This window comes from Anser brachyrhynchus (assembly GCF_964034855.1).
Source record: "Anser brachyrhynchus genome assembly, chromosome: 11".
Classification (NCBI taxonomy): Eukaryota; Metazoa; Chordata; class Aves; order Anseriformes; family Anatidae; genus Anser; species Anser brachyrhynchus.
The window spans coordinates 8,444,073-8,468,133 of record NC_137706.1 but is presented as its reverse complement, the minus strand read 5'-3'; the positions used below and the strand labels follow the sequence as shown (position 1 = coordinate 8,468,133).

At 44.9% G+C, this 24,061-nt stretch overlaps 1 protein-coding gene and 1 long non-coding RNA gene across 8 annotated transcripts in view; both read right to left on the bottom strand.

Annotated features, from left to right (window-relative positions):
• The window catches only part of UBE2Q2 (ubiquitin conjugating enzyme E2 Q2), a 42,891-nt gene extending 29,036 nt beyond the window's left edge, over window positions 1-13,855 (bottom strand). Inside the window, exons 1-2 of one of the 2 annotated variants that reach the window (XM_080551382.1) lie at window positions 13,350-13,853; window positions 37-141 (exon numbers count right to left, since the gene is read on the bottom strand). In XM_080551382.1, the coding sequence (XP_080407508.1) occupies window positions 37-141; window positions 13,350-13,535 (291 nt within the window). In that variant the 5' untranslated portion in view covers window positions 13,536-13,853. Of the gene's footprint in view, window positions 1-36; window positions 142-13,349 lie in introns of both variants that reach the window. The other variant, XM_080551383.1, reaches the window with a different exon arrangement.
• A 326-nt stretch (window positions 13,856-14,181) lies between these two features.
• The window catches only part of LOC308176119, a 104,726-nt gene continuing 94,846 nt past the window's right edge, over window positions 14,182-24,061 (bottom strand). For all 6 annotated transcript variants that reach the window (XR_013938079.1, XR_013938080.1, XR_013938081.1 and 3 more), the window contains 6 exons: window positions 23,927-23,947; window positions 21,987-23,577; window positions 17,654-18,764; window positions 16,960-17,083; window positions 16,494-16,643; window positions 14,182-15,055 (listed from right to left, as the gene is read on the bottom strand). This is a non-coding gene — a long non-coding RNA (uncharacterized lncRNA). The remainder of the gene's footprint in view (window positions 15,056-16,493; window positions 16,644-16,959; window positions 17,084-17,653; window positions 18,765-21,986; window positions 23,578-23,926; window positions 23,948-24,061) is intronic.

Below are 24,061 nucleotides of genomic sequence, written 5' to 3'. Positions count from 1 at the left end.
AAAAATATACCCAAAGCAACCAGGACACTTGCTCACCAGAGTATTGCTCTTCTTAATATCTTCTAAACGCTCCAAGACTGAAGTCAGGTTTGGGTCATCTGATTCTACAAACCATATTGGCGATGAAGAGGGGTAAGACTCCTGTTTAAAAAACAACAACAAAATAAAACCACAAAGCTTTTAAAGCTCAATCACACCAAAAATTTCACAACACAGTAACATCACCTCATCCTACTCTAAGCCAGGTAACATGGGATAAAAGCAACACCGTAATTTTCGACAACTCCAAAGAAGTTGAAAGAAATCCAAGCTAACAGGTTCTCCTAGTATTATGTTCTATTTTCATCTTGATCAGACAATGGACATACATAAGACGGTACTAAAAAGTTTAAAGCCCTGAGGGCAGGTGGAGCAGGAGAAAGACATTTAGAAACTCAGTACAAATGGTTATTACAAAAAAAAAAAATCACAAGTAGTACATGTCAAAGAATAAAATTATATCCACCCCATTTTTCTCATGGAAATACTGATTCTTCCAAACAGTATCTGTGAAAGCAACAAAACCTGAAATCTTCTGATTTCCTCCTTAATCAGGATTACTCAAACTATTCTAACATTAGCTCTCAGACTGAAGCAACACAGTTCAAATCTCCTGCCTTGGAGGACAAGTTAACAGGCAGATCACATTGCCAAAAACCGTTTTACTTCTGTACTAACAAGGCTCATAAAGGACTAACCTTCGCTGAAGGATTTCTCAAATAATATAATGCACACAACCCTATCAAGAAAGCTTACAGAAGAGACCTTTCTTTCATCAATAGATTCCTACAGTTGTTCGGCAGGCACCAATCCTAGCAACAGTGAGATCAAATGGTTTCACAGGATTAGAAGTGTACTTGATTTTCCAGAATAAACTATGGTTAGGGCACATAGAGCCGTGGAACAGATACGGCCCAACAACCACTCACACGATCCACAACAAATGATTTTTCTGTCACTTAGATGCCAATCAGATAGCCCTTCAAAAGGTGCTAGGAAGATGCTTGTTGCTCCTTTCTCCACCAAAATAAGACCATGGACAAACCTAGAATAAGCCGTTTATGGTTTGCATTCAGTACTTATTCCCAGTCTGGAGGGCTATAGAATAATCTCCTCCAAAAAACCTGCAGCATCTTTCATCAGACTGGTAGCACAGGACTGATGATGTGTTTTAATACATTACAGCAGCTATTTGAACATGCTGATGCCTTTTGCATTGAATGACAAATCCTTTCCTCATTCTCTGCTCTCATTTCAATTCATGCCATTTTCTGTAATGAATGCCAAGTCCTGCCGTATAAGAGAAAACATACTAGGATTTGATACTGCCTGCCTTGTGAATGTACAGCACATAGAAATTACTGTACCCCCACCAAATGCATTAGACATTCTATTTTTAGTCCGCTTTAGCTTTTGAAACATGAATGGGAACCATGCATTTATCAGAAAGGCTTTTCTTAAACACTGTGTAAGCACATTCACTCATCTGCAGCAGAAAAGACAGAATTTTTGGAATTCTGGAATATGGATACTTCATTTCATATTCCAACTTTTTAGGAGGAGGTGCTTAATATTAATAGCCAAATGCAAGTTAGTGTACCTTTCAACTTATTGCAACACTTTTTAATTGTTCAGACTTACCAACAATTATGCTCTCTTTAACTTAAAAACATAACTGACACCAAGTTTTTCTAGATCAAAAATCCGTATTTTTGGAACAGCTGAGTTTCACGTGGATATGAGTCACTATATTTTGAAATACAGAATTCACACACAAACTTCAAACATTCTGATCCTGAGATATAAACAAGCTCATGAGTTTGTAATACCACAGTGTGCAATGCAGAACTAAGCTTGGGGTTTGTGAGGTCAGACAACTGAACTTCACAAGAGCTAATTGTGTTCAGAAAATGAAGTCAGCCTTTTCTTCTGTACCTGCATTCTGTAGAGAGGACAGATGGACTTAAGTTACATTACGTAAGAAACACAAATTTAAAAAAAAAAGTTGACTTTTCATAAAAGGAGCCCTAGAATAGCAATTCTTTTACAATACTAGATACGTGCTGTTCAAAATGCTAATTATTATTTCTCAGTGGCTAAAAATGACATTATTTTGGACCTATTACTACGTAGCTGACCTTTGGAGATGCTGCGTCTAGCTTATCTGTACAGACATGATCTGTATCAAGTGGCTGAGCTGTTTTATGCAATTGCTGTAACGTAACACGTTCCTACTCTCCACAAGCAAAAGCAAAAATTCCTCACAGGAGATGAAAGCTGCATGCTCTGATTTGGGCAGCTTTCCTAACCTAACGCATGTCGTACAGCTTGCAAGCGCAGTGCAATCGCTCAGTAGGCCGTGACAAGCGGGGATGACCTCACACCTAGCATGTACTCAGGCCTGAGGACAAAGGCTGAATGTTTACAGCAGCCTAGAGATAATTACAATGCATGGGATCATCATTTCTAGAGAGCCTTTGTGTAACACCAGGACAGACTGACAGCTTTTTCAGCACAAACACTTCTGGTGCTTCTGTTGCAGAATACAGCAAAAGAATTAAGCTTACTAACAAGCACACAAAATAGAAAAGCTCCATGCTCCTGCCACTGGAACAATTCAAAAACCTATCAAGTCATCTAATAGCATATGAAGAGAAGACACACAGAATCTCACCGCTGAGATATTCTGTTCCATCTTCTCTAAGATGGTCTACTCACATTTTACTAATTTTGCTTCTCCTGGGTAGACCGATCTGTCACCTAAGTACATCCTATCTAAGCTTTCTCATTCTTAACAATAGGTGCTCAGCAATAAGGGTGTTCTACTTGCCATGTTATGTAATCTTTAACTTGCTTTATAGATCTACAGCAACACTGCTTTGATGTTAGTAAAAGGACTTGAATGAATGAGCTATTTCTAAATTTTAACAATACCGTTTAAAGGAAGAAATTGTTAAATTAAAAAAAAAAAAGAAACACTAAAAACCCACAAATAACCTCCCGCCCCCCCCCCAAAAAAAAAAAGAATCATCTTGCTCACCTTCCTAAGATTACAGCAACCTGCATATGATGTTTGCTACTAGGCAATACAGTAACCCAAATCTCCTTGCACATAACAGAGCCCTTTAATCATGACAAATTGTCAGAATACACGTTTAAACACACATCTGCAGGGTTAGGGTTTAAAATGGCAAGTACACACTGACAGTTTTTCATTTTAATTTTCAAATAAACTTAGAATGCCTTATTTTTCCCCCTTTTTGTATCTCCTTAGTACACCGGCTGAACAAAATTTAGCGAATGGGATTTCTAATGCGATTCCATTTTCTAAAATTGTGCAAAATCTCCATCACTGACAGAAGCTAGTTCCATTGTTTTTACATCAGCTACAACTAAACGAAACTCATTTTCAGAGCAACACTTATATGCATTGGGGGCATTAAAAATCAAATTTAATGGAAGGTGGTTGTGGAGACAATGTCAATTTTACACGCCCCTACTGAATAAGGGGAAAACTTCCACCTTTTCTTTCTAGATGTTAAGACTGTATACAACACACGATTACTTGCTGAATGCAGATAAACAGCAGGACATAATTTATTCACTAGAGTTGAGTTAAACAGAGATCTTTAGATGCTACTACACCACAGAAAGCAAGACTATATCAGTTTTAATTTCCCTACAATCTTCCTGAAGTCAAAGCCTAACCTGCTCAGTTCAGTACGAATACTTGTTAGAGGTCCCACATTTGGTAAGGAACCTAGTTCAATTGACTACAATACAGCCAGCTTTTAAACTTAGAAAATTATTCCAATTCTACCCTCAAGTTCAGCGACTGTCTTGGCACTGACAGCCTGCACTACAAAACAGTCCAAGATGAAGCTGCATGCTTTGGTTAGACCCCTAGAGACTGCAATAGATTAATCAACTCTCGACTTTGCAGGAGGCAGGTGAAAGGATCCCATCATCCTGTTCTGTGTGGGTTCTGCTAACACACTCATCGCTACACAGCCGAATACCTTCAGGAGCACATTAAAACAACACAACTAACATAGTCGTGGTTTTTCTCTCCCACACAGTCTCCAGGGAATGAGCAGCGTTTCTTCCTCTAGAACTGTTTATGTTATTAAATGCAACCACGTTTGAGATGGCAGGGTCAAAGGCAGGTGCCTCAGAGAACAGAAAGACCACAACAAACCACACCTCCATAGGTGCCTGTAAACTTCACTCTGCAATCACAAATTGTTTCAAGCAAAAATAAATTATTTCTCTGTACGAACACGTTCTACTGATTGTAGAAGGCTACCACAGAAGTAACCATAAGGAAACATTTCCACTAAGAGCATGCAGAAAGGTTATGGACACGACTTCAGCCTGCACAACAGATGGCCTCCCGGGCAGGGCAGAGCAGAGCAGTTCCCTTTGCTCTTGTCTCACCAGGCTCTTACAGACAGGTGCGCAACAGTCTGCTGCTTTGCGCCTTGCACAGCCACGTTCTGTACAAACACACATGAACTACAGCACATTTTTAAATGAACTTAAAGCCTAGATAATGAAACACTTATTGCAACACACAGATTCAGTTGAAACTGCCAATATTCATATGATAGCAACCACAGCATAGCTAAATAAGAAGAGGACCAGTATTTCAATTGTAATTCACTTGTGCAAGAATTATTTCAAGAAGCAATAATCTTGTAACTTGCAGACTCATCTGCACAAGTTCTTTTGTTCAACTCAGGCCCTAGGAATTTTCCTGAAACTACTGCAGAATCCTTATCTTTTTGACTTGGAAAACATAAAGGAGAAAGTGACATTCTGAGGAAAGGAAAAAGAAAAAAAAGATTGCCAGAAAAGCCTTAACAAAATGCTGCTTTCAAACAGGCACATACAAGAGGCCAGTAATTCCCAAGTTTGTGAAGTAACCTAAGCCACGCTTCTGTGATTTACATCCACGTTTCTATCCAGGTACACACATGCTCTCTTGCAGCTCAAACAAGCACCATTACCCTAGAAGAAGCCAGAACACACACAAGCCAAGTAGAGAAGGCACAAAACCTCACTTTAAATGGTCATAAATATGAACGCACATGTGACATCATGGTTTTTATTCTTCTTAGGGTCAAGTCTTCACAGTCAGTCAATTCCTCCAACTCTTTAGCCTACAAAAAATGCCCCACCTGTCAATTCTGATGCGTGAAACTGCACAATACATTTGGAAAAAGAGCTTTATCAGACTGCCTTATCAGTTGTCACAACTTCATCCACTCCCCTTACCGAATAAAGGCAGGGGGGTGTATGTTGTCAAGTATACCCTAACTGCACAGAATTAAAATAACAGCTGTAAGTTTCAATACAAAAACGTCACTTTTCTGATAGAAGCAAAGTTATTTATCTTCATCGTGAAGCAACATTTTATTCTCCAGGTCACCACCAAAATGCAATATGCCATCTAACAATCCATTAAAAGAAATTTGCAGAAAAGATGAACACTCAACATTTCTGTAAGGACCCCAAGTAAAATCCACCAAATGATAACGTACCACTGCTCAAATACGGCTCTAAACATTAACACTAAGCACGACTTAGCTAACAGCATAGCAAGTGACGGTTGTTCAAGAGCAGTGTGTAGCCTCCAAAAATTAAAGCAGTTGTTGAGAACCAACCCAGTTAAGTGAGCTAAGTAACATTCCTTCTCCAGTACAATTAATTAACAGCAAGAAAAAGCTACAGATAATCCACGCTGAAAATTAAGCACAGAATGCGTTATCGTTTAACATTAGGTAACTTGCTTATCAGGGAGAAGGTTACAGAGCCAAGACTTGAATCCAGTGGTTTTTTTTAAACACACCATCTCACAGCAGTCAGATCAACCCATCTCGCTTCACTCACACACAAAAAAAACGACCACTGTGTGCTTGGACTCTCACCTTGACAGTCAGAGTATGGCTGGTTTAGAGCTCTCAGCCACCACAGGTTCTTTTCTTTAACACATGCATTACATAGGCATTCAAGCTGGCAATGGTTTATCTAGTAAGTAGCTAGACATGTGCTAAAGATAAAGTTACTCTGCAAATCAGATTCTTCAATATTCTTCCTTCATCATTAGCAGGTTCTTTTGTAGAAAGTCGCTGAAGGAATTCCAGTTTCTTGAAACTTATCAACTTCTTATAACCATTAAGAGTTATTAATCACCTATTTCTGTAACTACACTTTTTCTGAATGTATTTCTAGGAATCATCATCAGTCTCACAAAGCTGGAGTAGCCAAGAATGGCTTCTTGTAAGGCTAGAAGCAGTTCTAACACGCCATACTCTTCCCCCATCTAACTTCAGAACAACTTCCCCAGCAGACATGCCCTTGCCTTTAACACTTAAGACAGTTATACTCAATGTGAAAAGTCTGATGTCACTTCTGCTGTCACCCAGAAGTACAAGCTTTCCCTCCCTCCTCTCCACTCTCTTTACCTTCAGAGAATCTAGGCCTTTCAAGTGCCCAAATAGCTCACCCCCATCCTATCGGAGACATAGTGCACTTGCCCCTCTCACAACTCGAGAACTTTCCTTTTTCCCCTCTCCCTTTACAAATGGTCTTTCTGAATACACAGTGAAGAAGCCATCGGAAAATCTGTAACTCCAACACACTCTCTCTCAGAGGGGTTGAGAAGTTAAGAGATCTGGGAGAAAGGAGAATATAGCCCAAACTAAATCGAGAAATCACGCACCAACTTCTCTACGCTTACTTAAAACACCAGGATGTCTTGTATGCATGAGATAACAAAGAAGAAACAAAACATGTAATATCATGACTTTAGTACCACACTTACAGCTGGAAACAGGAAACCAGCATAACATATCCTAAATGCTCACTTCCAGCGAAGTGCAACTGAGAACTCTTCTGTTCCTGTTAGCTTCAACTGCACTGCATACAGGCAGGTTGACATAACATCTGAACATTAAATAGCATCTCCTTACTGTAATCAGTCATTTAGTTTTCCAGATGTCTTCCGTGAGCTGGTGACAGGTCATTTTCACTTCTCCTACAGAGCTAACAGCTGAAGAACTACAGTGGAGTGCTTATTAAATAATAAGCAATCATCTCTCTTCAAATGACGTATTCCCATTAATAGTCTAAAATAAATCAGCTTCAGCCAGGAATTCAGGGTTTTATAACCTTTCAGAAAGGCAAACAACCTGACAGCATTGCACAGTAATCCACAGAGGCATAACTAAAATAGCAATTCTTTCTGTTCATCAGCCTCTACCAATATTTGTTCCTATTCAGAAGTTTTAACTCTTATTGCCATTTTTAAAACAGTTCAAACACTATCCAGCGAACTGTCTCCATCTTCTACTTTCCTTAAATGAATTTGATTTTACAGGTAAACTCTAATTCCAGTTTGACTGTTAGAGCCCAGTTCTCTCAATTTAGGCATCACTGTCACAGACCAGACACCCGTGTAAACCCCCTGGATTGACACCAGCTCAGGTTTTCCCACACAGGAGCGATCCCAAGTACCACTGAGGACTCAGACAGCACTTGGCAAGCAGCTCTGTTCCCCAGCATTCACTCATTCCTTTGCCCTCTGTTGTGCTGGTACAGCTGTCTGTGCAGCCACATGCTGAACCAGACTGGGAAGCGATCCAGATTAACAATGACCCAGTAAAGAATTTTTATGTGCCAGCCAGGTCCTTAATCCAGTAAAATCAATTCTGGCCACCTCACAAGGCACGCAGCCTTTGCTGTTATGGGATCAGCAGGATTACGGAGCGCACAGGACCCAACCATACTCTGTTCTTCCTATCAACCCTAATTTTTAATACACATTTGAGGGTACCAACATGTCATCAATAACCAATATCCACAGGCATATGACAGACCAAATGCCTGCAGGTTCGTTCTAGTTTAAGTCCAACAGAATGAAGTTACTTTATGCGAGCACAAGCGATCAACTCCATTAATAACTTCTGATTTTACAGTGTCCCATTGCAGATAGACTGCCATAGCGAATTTGGAAGTGCAGCCTTGTTCGGAGAATAGGACACACCTCATATACTACTCCCTTATTCCTATTTCAGTGACAGAAAGCTTTGACAGAAGAGTCAGAATTTTACCTCCCACTCCCAATTTAAAAAAAAAGTTAACGAAGTGTATTCTTCCTTCCTATAGGATAAGAAAGGTAATGCCAGCTACTGATTTTGACAAATACTGTTGACAATACAAATCAAACACAACCATCACAAAACATCAAATGACTGTTGTGATGTCAATGAAGTCACCCCACTCGTAGTTTTAGTTTCTTTAAAGTTACTGAATATTAAGGAAAATCACCAGGCATCTTTCAATCTTGGACAAAAACCTAGAACAGTTAAAGCAGCATGCCAAATAAAGAGAATATAGTTCCTTTATGAAACTCTTCCAATTATCAAAAGGCAGGGAGAGCTCTCGTGAGGACCACAAATGGTCCCAGTCCTGAAACAACTATGTAAGTAATTCCAGTAAGCAACCCATCTGTAGTAAGGGCAATTTCCTGTAGATTAAAGCCTTAACATATGCTAGGGTTTATATCTGAAGCCCACCACTGGGGCTTTCTAGGAGCACTTCACACATTAGAGAGGGAAGAGCGCAACTGACCTGCAAAGTTCTTAAGTGCTAGCTACAGCTTTTCACACGTAGCAAAAGTAAACTGTGGCAACAGACACTAAGGTCCTATGTCTTCCAGAGATGAAGGATTTCTCCTTCTCACAACATCCCCTTTCCAATCATAGTCTTGGGACAGACAGAAGTTAGCATCCTCACTCTTCGCATTTTATTTAATTTTGTTTTGATAAATAAAACAAGACTGAACTTCTCAACTTCTATTACTTAAGTGTTATCTTGGAGAAGTTACTTGACTGCCTTTTTTAAAACTGAAAGCATACCTAATTAGAGTCAGAAAAGCATGCATTATGAAGGTAGAGCTCTGTATGCTTTTATTTAATCTTTGTATCCATAGAATGCAAGACAAAGTTCTCAAGTTCACTACAGAAGATCTGGTGATGTTAAAAAAAAACAACTCTGTGGCTTGAACAGGAAGCCTCATTCATTACGTGGTTAGTTCCGTGTACAAACAAATAGCCTTTTTAAAAGTTTATCAGCTGTCTAGGCATTAGCTATGAGCGTGTTTGATATTAAAATCTTACGCCTTTGAAGAACTATCATATGTTCTAATATACTCACTTTCTGTATCTACCCAACCTGTCAAAAGTTTCAAAGGTAAGATGTCTTCATCCATTCTGGTTTAGAAGGGAAAACAGTCTCCTCCCATCAACTGCAGTTACCTGTAGTCAGCACCCTTTTCAAGTCTTTCTTAGGATCTTCAACTCTGATTTAGCAGCAGGGCATTTTTCACTGAAAGCAGAAGATACTTCTTTCCAGCAGGGAAGCAAGAGCATACCGAAGTCAGGCATATCACATAGACTGAATTGTAAATGTATGAGGGATATCATTACACATCAGAACCCGGCATCTGTTTGGGCAAAATCTGCACCTACACAGAGCTGGCACAAACCCTATCCTACCTTGCAAGTGGTACTTAAGGACACAGAATTCAATGGAAATTTTGTGTATGAGTGGAGAGATACTATCATCAAACTTCTCTGCAGATTAAAAAATATGCTTTAGGGAGGGGGAACGTACTCCTCCTTCACTTTTAGGAGTCCAAAGTGGTCTTCCCCTCCCAGTAATAGGGAAATCAGAATACTGGTATGTAAGTTTGATAAGGTACCAAAAAGAGTGCACTTATCTAAATAATCAAGAACACACTGCTCTGAGTAAAGCCACTGATTTGACACTAATTCAAAAGATATGCATGACCAGGATAAATAAAAATACTTTGTAAAGAACACCGGTGTACGGAACTCGATTAATTGGAATATTGCTGTTACATGAATGAAAAAGAAGCCTGAGAAAAACAGAAATAAAACTCTGGAACAGAGACACTGCTGTTGGCATAACAGAACGGGAATGTGAAGGTACACAGCCTGAACAAGTTCAATAATTAGATAGTTCTGAGGCATAAAAAGCAATGTTTCTGACAGAGGTGACTCCACCCTAAAGTGCCTCTTAAAATAATCAGATTAACCACTTAAATTCCAACATAGATCACTACCAGAAAAAAGGAAGGACAGACCTTCACAACGTTTGGCTGTCACTTCATAAAACAGAAAGCTATCAAGTGAAGTGTATCTTGCTTCAATGAGAAGCACTGCTCAGTACCACAGGTACACTGTCCCTAGGATGCTGCAGCAAACGCTTAACTTTGACAGTTCTGCAAACTCAAATGCAGGCAATCAGAATATCGTAGAAATTCCAGGGCAGACTTCTAATCAAACCTTGGAATTTAGTCAAGGACACTGGTAGAGATCCATACAGTTCCTAAGCAGATATTCTCCCTCACCTCTCCAGGAGAATGTTTCCTCCTTCCTCTGCCTTCTCTCTCTCTAGATTGGAAAAAAGAAAGAGATCCATTGTGAGGATCAGAGCAACTCAGTTATCACATCTCTTTTCAGACTTAGCACAGAAGCTACTGGAAGCTTCCTTCCCTACCAGACTTTTCTCCATCCCGTAACTTCAGCACCTGTACATACTGCTAGACAGCTTTCACTTTAGCTAGAATATTAAGGCGCCCAAATAAAACCAACAAGAATAAAAGCAATTATTCACCTTTGTGTTTTTTCTTCCCCTTAATAGCATTATTGAGTGTCCAGACGTTCAAACTAATGTAAGGTTTTGCTGAGTAAGAGAAATATCCTTGAAGACTTCATCATTATTGTAGCGGTTGAACTGGTTAGAAGCAGCACACAACTGAAGTTACATATTTGCACTACAAACCCAGAGCATGAGGGCAACTGCTTCTGAGGCAGAGAGTGAGTCTCCTCAAATAAACCTTTACTGCTATCTTTATAGTCTTACCAGTTTATTTTAGTACCATCATTTGAAGTTCTAGTTCCCACAGTACCTTGATTCAGCTCTCCAGAAGCTCTGCACACCAAATGAAGCACAGTTAACAAGACTTACACCCTTTTCATTTACAGTACCTACAGAAAAAAAACAAACTAGAGGCAATTAGGAGTCAGAGCCAATAGACTCAATTCAGTGGTGGGTGGGAAGAGAAAAACAAACAGAACTTCTTTCACACTTTGAGCTTTAACACTTGTGTCAAAAGACTAGGACAGAAGTCCAGAGGCCAGCTTTCTCTTTTTGGCTCTCTCACAAGCTTAGCACTTGTTTCAAGAGAACCATATATTGATTGACACTCTGTATCTCAAATTGCCCTCTCCCATTTATTTTTAACAGAGGGTGAAAATAGCCACCTAACTCAAAGAGCCAAAAATTAGTCAACACTGGAAAGAACCAAGCTGCTCACAGACAACTGTGAGACACGAGTTTGAAGAATCTCAGATACAGCTTCTTTTCAAAGCAGAAGCTTTGGCTCTAAGGTTTGAAACAGCTCTTTTCCTGTTCTTTTTGGAAGCACGCATGCCACAATTCTAATGGCACACAAAAGATCTCTTGACTTTTAGGACAAGCAACTGTAGTGGCCAACTGCAGACCCAGTTTCCTCAACAACACATACAAATACCAACCACGACCTAAGCCTGTTTCTTGCTTGCTCTGGCACACCTCAACCAAAGGCCTACAAGCATGCGGGCATATCTCGATGCAGAATAAGAAAGAATTACCATCAGAAGTACTTATGACAAAGCAGAAGCAGAAATACATGACAGCACAAACCCAAGGCACCAAAACTTTACACCTTACTACTGGGCTTCCCTGTTAGCTGTCACTTGACAAGAAGACATAACCCATTGAAATCAACTGCCTGCTGAGGGTGTACAATCACCAGGTGTTTCATTTAATTCTTAAAGAAGATATTTATAAAATAGATCATGCTGGGGGGGCATACAGCCAGACTTCTCAGTAATGAAACACTCTCTATTGAATAAATAATATTTAAAGGAAGTCACACAATTTTTGTCTGATATGTCATACCTAAAAACAAGAACACCAAAGTAACTTGCTCATTTTACCATTAACAAAATCTTATGTCTTACAGAATAGTCAGCTAACACAAACACCTGTCCTATGAACACAGAACTGACTTCTAGGTTTCACAGCTAGTTGTCATGAGAAGGCTCTCTTAACACGTCCCCTGTCAATTTATTACTGTATGGCAAGTCAGGATCCTACCAAGATTATGAGCTCTGCCTGCTTTGCATGCATGCTTTCATCTTTCAGTACTCAGGTATTTAGACTTACACGCATGGTTCCACCCCCACACTGTCTGAAACTTTCATTCTCTTACAGACAAAAGAAGCCTTGAGAGCTTATGCAACCCAAACATACTAACTGTACTTTCACCCAGTCAGAACTTTTCAATACTTTTAAGCTGAACAGAGCTGATGCATTTAAGTTCACCTGTAAGTAGAGGTAGTCCAATAAAAGTGAACCTCCAGCGCTTTCCTGTCCATGAGTGACGAATACCAACCCATCCAAATCCTTTGGCAAATTTAGGCCCTAACCAGTAACTTTTAAAACCAGAGGATTTTACCACAGCAAACAACACTGAACATATTATTCTGCCCCCCGACTCATTATAGTAAAGTTTGAGAAAAAAACAGAGCGAAGGCCCAAAGCAAAGCACACATCGGGGTCCCTCAGCCTGGGGAGAGCTGCCCGTGCCCCCTCACAAGTTTAACCACCACCGTTATGAGAAGGCGACTGCTGGGCAGGGGAGCGAGGGCGCTCTGACCGTGCGAACCGCCACGGAAAATTAAACTTCTAAAGGGACTGAGAACTGAGGGACGGGAAGGGAAAGGAAGGGAAGGAAGGGAAACGAAGCCCGGCCCCCAGCCGCGTTTCCCCGCCCGGCCCGGGGCGGAGCGGGCCGCGGGGCCGCAGGCCGCGGCGGTGTGGCGCACTCAGCAAAGCGCCGGCCCCCGCCTGCCTGCCGGGCTCGCCCCGCCGGGGCCCGGAGGAAGGCTGCCCCACCGCCAGCCGGGCTCCCGCCCGCTTTGTGCGGCGGCCCGGGGCAGCCCGGCGGGGCAGGGAGCGGGGCCCGGGGCGCTCCCAACTTTTGCGTGCGCCGCGGCGGGGCCGGGAGCGGGGAGGGGAGCGCGGAGCCCCCCGGGGAAGCGGCCCCAGGCGGGCGGAGGCCCCCGACCGGCCCCGGCTGCTGAGTCACCCCCTGCGCCCCCGGCCCGCGCCCCGCAGACAATGGCGAGGGCGGCCCCTGCCCTGCCCGGTCCCTGCCCCTGCCCGGCCCGCACCGTGATGTTGCAGTGGATGGTGAGCGGCGGCGGCGGCTGCGGGCCGGAGCCCGGCGGCGGCGGCAGGAGCACGAACTGGCAGTGGAGCTCGTCCAGCTTCCAGGAGACGATGCGGAAGCGCTCGTGGTCCTTGTCGAAGATGGACTCGAGGAACTTCAGCTCGGCCTTGAGCCCTGACACCGACATCCTGGCCTCATCTCCGGCTGCGGCTCCGGGCCCGGGCCTGCGCCGCCTCGCCTCGCCCCCGCGGCTGCTCTGCCCGGGCCGGCCCCGGCCCCGGCCCTGCCCCTGCCCCCGGCCCTGGCCCTGCCCGCGGGGCGGAAGATGGCGGCGGGCGGGGGGGCCGGGGCAGCCCCAGCCGGCGCGGAGACGGCGAGCGCGGCGGCGGCTGCCTTTGTACCAGCCTGCGGCGCCCGCTCGCTCGCTTAAAAGGGCAGCAGCGCAGCCCGCTCCCCCCGCTCCGCTCCGCTTCCTTCCTTCCCTTCCTTCCTTCCCTCCCCGGCGGGCTGGGCCAGCCCCGCCAGCCGCCCCGCCCCGGCCCGGCGCGGCCCTGCCTCCTCCCGCTGCCCGGGGATCGCGGCGGGGCCGGGTCGGGCCCTGCTCCTCCCCCGGGGCCGCCCCCGCCGCTGCCCTCGCCCCGCGGTGCTCACCTGGGCCGCTCCGCCTCCTGCCCCGCACCGCTCGGGTCCCTCCGCTCGCCCCCGGTCCCCTCGGCCCTGCCAGCAGGCAGGCAACGAGCGGCAGCGGCTCCGGGCCCGGCGCTTCTGAGGGACGCGCACAGAGCCGCTCGGGGTCCAGCTTCGCGAGCTGCAAAGTAGCACCAGAAGCTCGTTGAAAGTGCTCGCGTTGCTCTCCAGTGCCTCTGGAACAGCTTGTACGGTTTACCCAAAGAAAAGCACAGCGAAGCCTGAAAGCAGAACCAAGTGAATAGTCACTACGTCCAGGGATCAAGCGATGCTGCCCCTGTTTCTGTCACTCGGGGACACCCCGTCTTCTAGCCTTTATTTGTCACTTTCCATCTTCGCTTTGTCCACACACGGTTGTGCACTTGGGGACAAGGAGCAACCCTCGAACAGCACCAAGGGACTACGTGCTACAGGGAGCACTGTTGCAGGGAGTCCTTGTTTCCCAACCAGTTTTAATTAACGTGGTACCACGTGCACACACACAAAGCTGGAATAGGGAACTGCTTCCTTTTTTTTTTTTTTTTAAACATTGATATTTTATATAAATCTTTAATTCCAGAGGAACTGGCAGCACATCACAAACCACAAACTGAATCTTTTCAAGTGGTGAGAACTCTAATCTTGATCCAGAAAAACAGTCATGCACATGCCCAACTCCACATGGCAGCATATGGAAGTCTTATTGATTTGTGGGCTTGAAATCTATCCTTCCAGCAAAGAGAGCTGCAAAGAACATACTTTGCTGCAAAACCAGCCAGGAAGGATTGACACTAGCTAAAAACTCTGAATGAAAGATACCAGAAAGTCCAAAGAGAGTTGAAAGACCTGTTTTTTGTTTTGTTTTTCCAAGTATCAGTTGAAAGGTGCCTGTTGTAAAGTGTGTGCAGCTCAGCCTTCCTGGAAGGGCTGAACCGTCTTGTTGGCTCCGACTCTGTAGTCTGCAAAGCAAGAGAGCAGAGAGCAAGACAGAGAGCGGATATGACAGCTGTCTGTCGACGCGTCATCGGGCAAAGTGAAGACCTTTGAGAGATAAGGGAATATGTAAGCAAAGGGCAAATACTCTATAAATAAACAGCAGAAAATTACAAGTCTACCTATTAAAAAGGGAAGGCCTGGAAGAGCCTTACTATTGGAACACTGGAAACAAAGCCAAACAAACCAGACTTTGTTAGGCATTATGTGATGTGATGCGTGAAACAGCAGAGAAATGAATTTGGTGACTCAGCCCTATTTCGCTCAGGCGATAGGATTTTGGCCTAGAATGCCTCACTGCAGCAGGGAGGCTTAGCAAGTTCAAACTGCACCTTTCGTCATGCCCTCCCCAGAACTGTCTCTATCCATCCCTACCTCTGGGCTTCCATTCTCCTCGTCCTCCTTTAGCATTCTCGCCTGCCTCTCTCCTGTGCTGCCCCTCCTCTGCCTGCGACCCCCCATCTGTCTGGGCAGTGGCAGGGTGTGGGTGTGCTGGCGGGAAGGGAGGCTGCCATGCCTGTGCTATCCGGCCAGCTGGTGGAAGGCACAACCACCTCTCTCAGGCACCCAGAGATCCAAACATCATGGTGTCTCCTGGCCATCTGGCAGGCCAAACAAACTGCTTCATCAGCCAAGTGCGTCCTGCAAGCCATATGCTGTTTAAGTCTGGTAGAGAACATTCCCCAGCTCCTTCAGTCTGCCTTTTTGTTGCAGGCTTCAAGAAGCAACATGCAGCTGCACTGCCACCACTCCCCTAAATTCTGCTGCGCTTTTCCATGTTTAGCAGGCATTGTGCAAGCTGGGAGGGTATAGCTCTGCCTGTGAATTCATTTCTGTGTTAAAGACCTTGAGAACACATCGGGGATGCCTTGCTGTCTGGAATACAGAAACTGCTGCAGAGGTGCAAAGAGCTGTTCATCATGTCTGGTTCATTCCTATTTCTTCCTTCAGGGACTTGCCGAAAAGCTTTAACATGAATCTTACATTAGTCACAAGGTGACTCAGGAAATCCTGAATTTCCCAAAGACCAAAATGAATGCATGTGGGGAAAGACCTGACATCTCTGGGTAATAAAGGAAATTAATATCGGTAGAGACCCTCAGGAGCACTGTATGAGATTACAGTAATTACAGATGCTCTTTGGTTCCCTTGATCTATACTGCCTGCAAGCACCACTTTTTTTCTACCTTTCTTCCTGCATGTAGATGTTTGATAAATAGAGAGTGGTTTCCATGATGTCATCCATCATGATTTCCTCTTCCTGGGCTCTGCACTTTGGCCAAATCTCTCTGCTATGAAGATAACATACCTTCATAACCCTCTTTGCTTCTTTTCCCTGATATTTATTGGGTAACTTGATAATAACTGATCTTGGGATTGAAGAGATACTTTAAGTTTTTCACAGGCAGCATCAGAACGTGAGACCAGAAAAGACAAATAATGGCTGATACACCCACACAGAGAAGCATAAGGCAGGAAACCTTACCTGGAACCTTGGCACAGGCAGAAAGACAGTGAGTCAAGAGGATCCTGCTTTTCCAAGATGCAATCCAACCTGTCTTGGTCACCATAGCTGTGCCTTCATGTCAGCTTCTGAGCTCAGAGCATCAAAGTCATAGCTTTGGTAACGAAGTCACTTTCAAAGCGTTTTAGAAAAACAGTGTCAGTGCGTTTGATGGACAATACAGTTTCAAGAAACTCAGTATACAGTGGACAATGAGATTGCTTACCTCCTCAAATACCCACTTTACATTTAAAGACTGCAACAGTTACAGAATTGCATTTCAAAAGCCAACCCATCCTAAGGCAGCTTTGGACAAACAGCGATACTGTTGCCCAGATGTTCAGGGCTAGGTGGCAAGCAGTTGCCACCAGGCACCCAAATACTACGGCCAAGAGCTTAACATAAGCCAGCCGAGCAACCAACCAACAACAACGGAGCATAGTTTTACCCAGGATGGTCTGAGGCTGATGAAGGAGTTTTCAGCCACAATTCTGACTCCATCCCCATGGCTGTTGGCAAATACATCCCTCCTTAGAGTGCTTTTGCTCAGCGGATGAAGAGCATTTGTAAATCTAGACAGGAAACAACAATAACGTTTCTGTGAAGATTTCATTACTGTTTGTAGATTTGTACTTCTGGCTGTGGACATATATATACACATACATATAACCGAGCAGCGTATATTCTAGAACAGTCAAAAGCTGAATAGTGTCTGCAAAGCAGGGTTAATGATATGTTTTTGTTCCATATGAATGTTGTGGGAATTCATTTAATAGCAGAAAGGTGCCACTGGAAAGCAAAGCCATATTAACCGCAGTCTTCCAGTGCTGCAGATGGGGATTAAAATCCACTGTGCAAACACATCAGAAACCAAACTCTTTGCATGCAAGTATTTAAAAATGCACTGTGAGGGAACACAACTAGCGTTCTTCTTTATGGCTCATGTAGCTTCTTAAAAACAGATTAAAAACACATCTATGAAGGCAATAAGGAACCACGCAGCCATATCTGAGGCATGCTACTTAATAACAGAACAGAACAAGCTGGGGAAAAAAGGAAAACTCGACACTGTATTTCCAAAGCCCAGCTGGGTGAGAGAAGAGGTGGCTGCAGGGAGCACTGTGTAGAGCATGCTAACACACCTTCCCTGGACTCCCTGGGACTCCCACCCCTTCTTGGGATCCACAAAGTCCTAAGCCTTACGGGGCTCGGCAAGCTTAGCTTCCTTTGTCGTCACAGAAGCTTAAAAGGGATGGACAGGAGCAGAGGTCAGATGGCAGGCTCAGTCCTGCTGAGCACCTCTGGCTGGAGGGGGAGACAGGGAAATGGACAGATCCCCAGATCAAGGACTCAGCGCTGAGACGCAATCTTAACCATAGCTAAATATGCAACTTCTCCTTCCCCTTTCCTTTTCTGTGTTTTGATAGGCAGCAAAATAGTTAACTCAGTCAATATTTAGAGTATCAGCACAGGGCATCCAGGTTGGCAGACACTGAGATTAACGAGGCAGGTCAGAGCTGTTGCTTTCAGACTCTGCAAGCACAGACAGATGTCACTGCCTCACTTCATTTGGTAAAGACAAATCAAGCACAGCTCAGCAACCACACACACAGCGTGCAGGGCTTCGCAGTTATTGTTACTACTTTTTGTAGATAAGTTTAGATTTGGGGGAACAAAGCAGTGCCCATGGCAGTGCTGTCCCCAGTCAAACCCTCCACAGAACGTCAAAAGTGCTGCACCAACACAAACATTATGGGTGTCATACCAAAGCAGGCATGTGATCCTGCCTCACTGAGGTCAAATGAATTTTGGGGGGCAGGGTCATTGCAGAACCAGGTGCACACAGTCTTCGGAGCCAACCACAGTCTAACCACTGCAGTAACTCAGCTAATTTAATTTCTGACCCAGCCTTGGAAGACTTTCCCAAGGCTACACAGTGAGCTGGTGTCAGTGCTGGGATGTGTCTTGCTTACGTGGTCCGTCAGCAGAGTCCAGCTGTCGGAGAAGAGGCAGGGCACCCCAAGCCTGGGGCCTGTGCCGCAGCAGCCTTGTTCACAGCCTTGCTTCAGACCTGGAACAGTCGCAACTGCACCGTCTCTGCCCATATTCAGTCCTCCCCTAGCACCCTCCTTGTTCGAGAGGAGCAGGGGAAGTGCCATAGAGCTGCCAGAGTGCTTCCGTGGGTGCTGTCCATCGCTGTGTGCTGGGAACGCTGACGGGGGACGCTGGGTGGAGAGCTCACGCTGAAGGTTTCTATGGGAAGGGGTTAATGTCAGTTCTTATGTTGCTCCCAAGTGCACCTCATAGACACTTTTTTCTTGCCATCATCCCAACAGGACTGGCCATGTTTTACCAAGGTCACACAGCATCCACAGGAATCAAAATACTGGTGAGCTAGGCCAGAGATCTTCAACCACTCTCTGATTTGGAGTTCACAGGGCCCCAAGACAGCACAGGTCAAGACCTACCAGGAGCTGGTAAGGGATCCTTTACATATTCTGCATCTAGTAACCTTCAAATGTCACTACAAGCTTGGTGATACAGCATCAAAAAAAAAAAAAGTGGCCAAGTACGTCTTAAAAAGTAATCCTCCCGTCTTCACAGGTAAAAGAAGGACGGAAGATAAGACACTGCTCTCCATTACAAAGATGGCCTGCAACATGAGAGGTTACTTGATTACTGAGAAAAAGTCACAAACCCAGCAGTCTCAGAGAAACAAATGCAAGAACAAGCCTCGGAAAAGAATGATCCTAGCAGCTGCCATTCTGTAAACTTCACTTTTTTTCCACTAGGAACAAATTATGAGCACAAAAAGCCACTAAAACAGATGAAGGACAGAAGACTCACAAGTAGTTTTATTTGCCCTTTACAAAGAGTGGAAGTTCCCGTAGAATTAAAGTCTGTGAATCAGAATCAGTGAATAAAAGGGATGTAGCAGAACCTACATATGGGGCTTTTAAAAAATTTTGAAAGACTGCATCACAACAATCCATAAATAACAAAGATTCAATTTTCTTTTGGTACAGCACCCACATAGCTTGGGAACTGGTTTAACAATTGTGAACAAGGAATAAAAATTAATGAGCAGGGAAAGGTATTTATCATTTTTTAAATGGATCATGGCAGTGCTGTGTTAGAGCTGATCTCAAGACTTTCACAGCGATCCACAAGAGACTATGACTAATGAAATTATCAGATGACAGAGAGGCATTCTGAATAAAATGAAGACAAGAAAATAATTCTAAGAGGCACAAAAAAAATAAAAAATGGTAAAAACCAAAACAACCCCTTGATCTGTAAGCCACAAACCTAGTGACTCCTGGTTTCCTATACATCTCTGTTTTTATACCACCATACCACTGCATCTTGCTTGGTGTCATGCTGTAAATCCCCTCACCCCTTCCCAGTTCCTTCCCATGTCTCTCAATTCTTACTTTGCACAGGATTCTCCATATTTCCTCCTACTTCCACCATCAGTTCTGGCTAGGTGAGACAGAGCAGATACTGTGGCTGGTTTCAGAACCATCCTGCCATGTATATCCTATCATATTTACATCAAACTGTCTAATGAAAAAACATTTTATAGAAAAGATTCCATGGTTTTGGCTAATGTCTTGTTCATGCAGTTGAGCTCTGGTTTGTGGACAGGGTAAGACCAAGGGCCTACTGCTGTTTCCCAGGTGGGGAGTGGCTTCTCTCCTCTAGTCAGTCACTGAGTTTTAGAAGGTTTGTGGAACGTAATTTTTTAATTCTATGTTTGTATTAAATACAGTTTAAACAGGCCAACACGTTCAAGAGGCAGTAAGAGCAAGGTCGGTATAACATCTGGCGGTGCTTGTCAGTACCACGGCATTAGGAAAGGAAAGCTCCTTGATAAACACGGAGACAAACCTGTACCTGGAACACTGCGCTGTGATCTCAGCAGAAAATCAACAGGAATCAGAGCAAGGGGCGGGACTTGGAGGACAGACCTGTGAAGGGTGACTTAAAGGGGCTAAACACCAGAGCTAGCTCCTCGGCTGTGGACAAAGATCCTCTTTTACACGCTCCAATCCTAGATCTGGCTTGCACTCACCTTAGCTGCAGGCACAGCACAGAACAACCTTGACACAGCACAGCATTTGTAGAACACCTGCAAGAATGCAGTGGGGCAATACGCTCACCAGGACGATTTTCTTCTCTAGACAAGAGTCTTAACATGCCCCTAAGTGTCCGAGAAAGAGCTATCTGGCACAAAGAACCAGCCTCATACGAACACTGCAGCTAAAGGATAGTTAAACAGAGATGACACCAATTCCCACAGGGACAGGAGGAGAGCAAAAGGGCTGGAGCTGAAGGATCTTTATCATCCCCTCCCCACACTAGCACACGACTGGATCATAACTAAAAGCGTATGTAACGCACAGTCCTGCATTTGTGTTCTGGCTTCCAAGCACTGTGAGCGCTAAGTAAAGACAGGAATTATTTAGCATTGGTACAGGGAGGCAACTGGGGATTTAAGCAAGAAAAATAAACTGGGAAGGAGAAAACACGACCTGAATGCTGGCGCAAACCTCCTGGTGCAGTGATGTAGGAGACGAAATCCCTGGGAAGCACTTGCATAGTGTGCCAGAGCTGCCCGAGAGCGGCCAGCAAGGGGGGCGGAGGTGGGCCGGATGGGGAAGGCCAAAGGAAAAGGCTGAGGCTTCAGGGTGGCAAGGCAAGCAGGACAAGGCGAGCTGTAGCCAAGAAATGTCCATTAGAGCCTGCTTAGAAACCTGCTCTGGCCAGACGCATCCAAAAGTGAATCTCACCACACCGCTAAGTAACCCGGTTTCAATTTCTGATGAGCTTCTGACAGCATGAGCAGCCCTGGCAAGGCCTGGGCTTGGCAAGGATTGCTGCTGGCTGTGCAGGCAGCCCGGGTGCTTTGCAGCGAGCTGACACCGGACGCAGAGCTCCCGCACCACCCACAAGAGGCAGTCTGAAGCGCCCCGCAGGGCCAGCAGCGCCCAGGCCACACCAAGAGATGCTCGCACAGGGCAGCAGTGACTGCTCCCAATGGAAGCCTTTGGGTAGACCTGAACTCCCTTGGGGAGCCTTTACGCAACCCCACACACAACAGGACTCTGCACTTTCTCTCTTTCCAAACAACCCTAACTGCAACACTAAGCCTAACCCTAATTAGGATCCTAAAAAACATGTAAGGCAACAGTTTCTCCCATCAAAATGTTCTCCCAAGAGAAGCTTTTGGGTACACCTGAAGAGAAAGCAACCGCAGCAGCAAAAGCCGCAGCACAGCTAGGACAGTTACTCTCATCCCCTCCTTTACCTCAGCTGTTCTCCTGCCCCCATGGCAGATGCTTCCACCTGCTCTCTTAAGCCATCTACAGTACCTCTAAAAGCAAACAGGATTTTTACTTTATTTTATGTAGTGAAGTAACTGCAGTGACAACCGCACCCCAAAAACAGCTGCTACCTCTGTTCATCACTCACCTTGCCAGATGCAGCTCAGGTCATGACGTCCTGTGTTGCATGCTTCATTTCAGCGGTAACAAATTATAGCGTAGTCTGAAGATAACGATTCAGCTGCCAGCATTAGCATCCATCCATCAACAACACAAGTGACCCCATTTTTAATTTTATCGTTTCAAAATAACAGTCCACTTGCCTCAGCACCTGGAAAGTAGATCAAGCCAGTCACTGAGTTGCTGACCAAGAGCTTGACAGTTCCAGAAGGTGACCGTTCTAGAAGGCACTCTTTCCTTTGACCAGTTCCTCCTAAGGTTTCTCTACTGCTGGCAAAAAAAAAAAAAAAATAAATAAAGAATTTCAAAACCCCACATCTGGAAGCTTTCAAGATTCAACAACGTACCTCCTCCAGCACTATTCAAGCACTATGCAAACAGCTGCTCACAAGCAGCTCAATCTCCCCCTCCACATCTGCCAAACACCACAGAGATGACTCTTGAGTACCTGCCCAGAGACAGACCAGACGTCTTTGGACCGCCACATTAGTTATCATCACTAAGTGCCAGGCAGGACAGTTCCAGGCCAAACACACACACACACAGGCACGCTACAAACATCACAAACAAAACACAGAACACCAGGTGCCAGAAGAATGACTCCCAGAAGGAAGCCCTACAGCAACAGCAAGTTGGTACAGATGCTCTCCCAGAGAGACTCAAATGCCATGACTTGTGACTGAAAGCAACCGCCAAAACTGAGATGATGGAGGCATAAAAAGCCCAGCTTTATGACAAGAGACTGGAAGAATGGAGTGCAAACCCTGTAAGAAAACTCTTTGACAATGAATACTCAAGGAAGAGCTCCTGATGTGGCCCACATGACTTCTGCAATGGCAAGGAAGGAAAAGGATACCATCTGAAACTGAATATGATGCACAAGACCTGAAACGGATCTGTGCTTTAAGCTGCGACTGCAAGACAAGAAGCGCTTGATCAGCCTTATGGTGAAGAAACAAGCATTTAGAACCTTTGGCTTGGCTACCAAGTTGCCTCTCTAGTCAGTCCAATGCAAAAAGCAATGAGGATAACAAGACCCGAGGAGTGCGTAACATATGATGGATATGATATTCCATATCAGGAAACATTTATGATACAAAAAATCGCACGCACAAAAGAAATGAGCTCTTTAAGCTCCCACTGCAAGACAAGAAGCGCTCAACTGGTGTTATTCCCATGAGGTGAAGTGTTCAATACCCTCAGGATGGCTTCTGCATCAGCTTCTTGCTGAGCACCAAGAGCAACAGGAAAGGAAGACTATCGTACAGCACAGCAGAGACACCAAGCTGGAACTGCCCTGCCTGGCACATACATGCTCATGCTGTACCTGACAGACCCCCCACGCCCCCTCTCTGCCTGACTGTGACCAATCCTGAGAGGCCCCATGCGCTGCAACGACTTCAAAGCATATACCCTTGCCCTGTGTGCCCATTCACAACCCTGACCCAAACATAGCATTTGCCAACTTAGCTTGGAAATGCTGGGAGGCAGGTTCCATCCTCAATAAGGAACACAAAGGCTAGCCAGGACATTGCTTCAGGCACAAGGCTCCTCTTCACCTGCAGAAACGGAGTGCCATCATGCACCGGCACGCCAGCCAAACTTCTTCCAATGCAACACCCTCCTCAGAAGCAGAACGGTAGTCAACTGCCCTGCTCTGCTACTGCAGTCAGATCGACAACCGCTAGACCACTCCCCGCCTCCCCCTGCCAACCATCCCCCACACACAGTATTTGCCCCTTGATTTAATTCTCAGGGGTCACAACCCATCCTCAGCATGGACCACAGAGGCCAACTAGGATGTTGACAGTTTCTTCGCCATCCCCTGAAAAGAGGAGTCACCCAGAGGGGGGCCAATAGACTACCAAACTGAAACCCATGCCCGTTTTCCAACTTTTCTCCACTCACCTTCCTGGTTGAGGTTTAGCGCTTCCATTCGCCATGCCGAGCCAAGGTCACGTGGGTCAGACCAAGGAGAAAGAACAGACAAACATGACAATCCACAGAACAGCCTATACCTAGTCCTCTTCTTTCCTCCCCTAC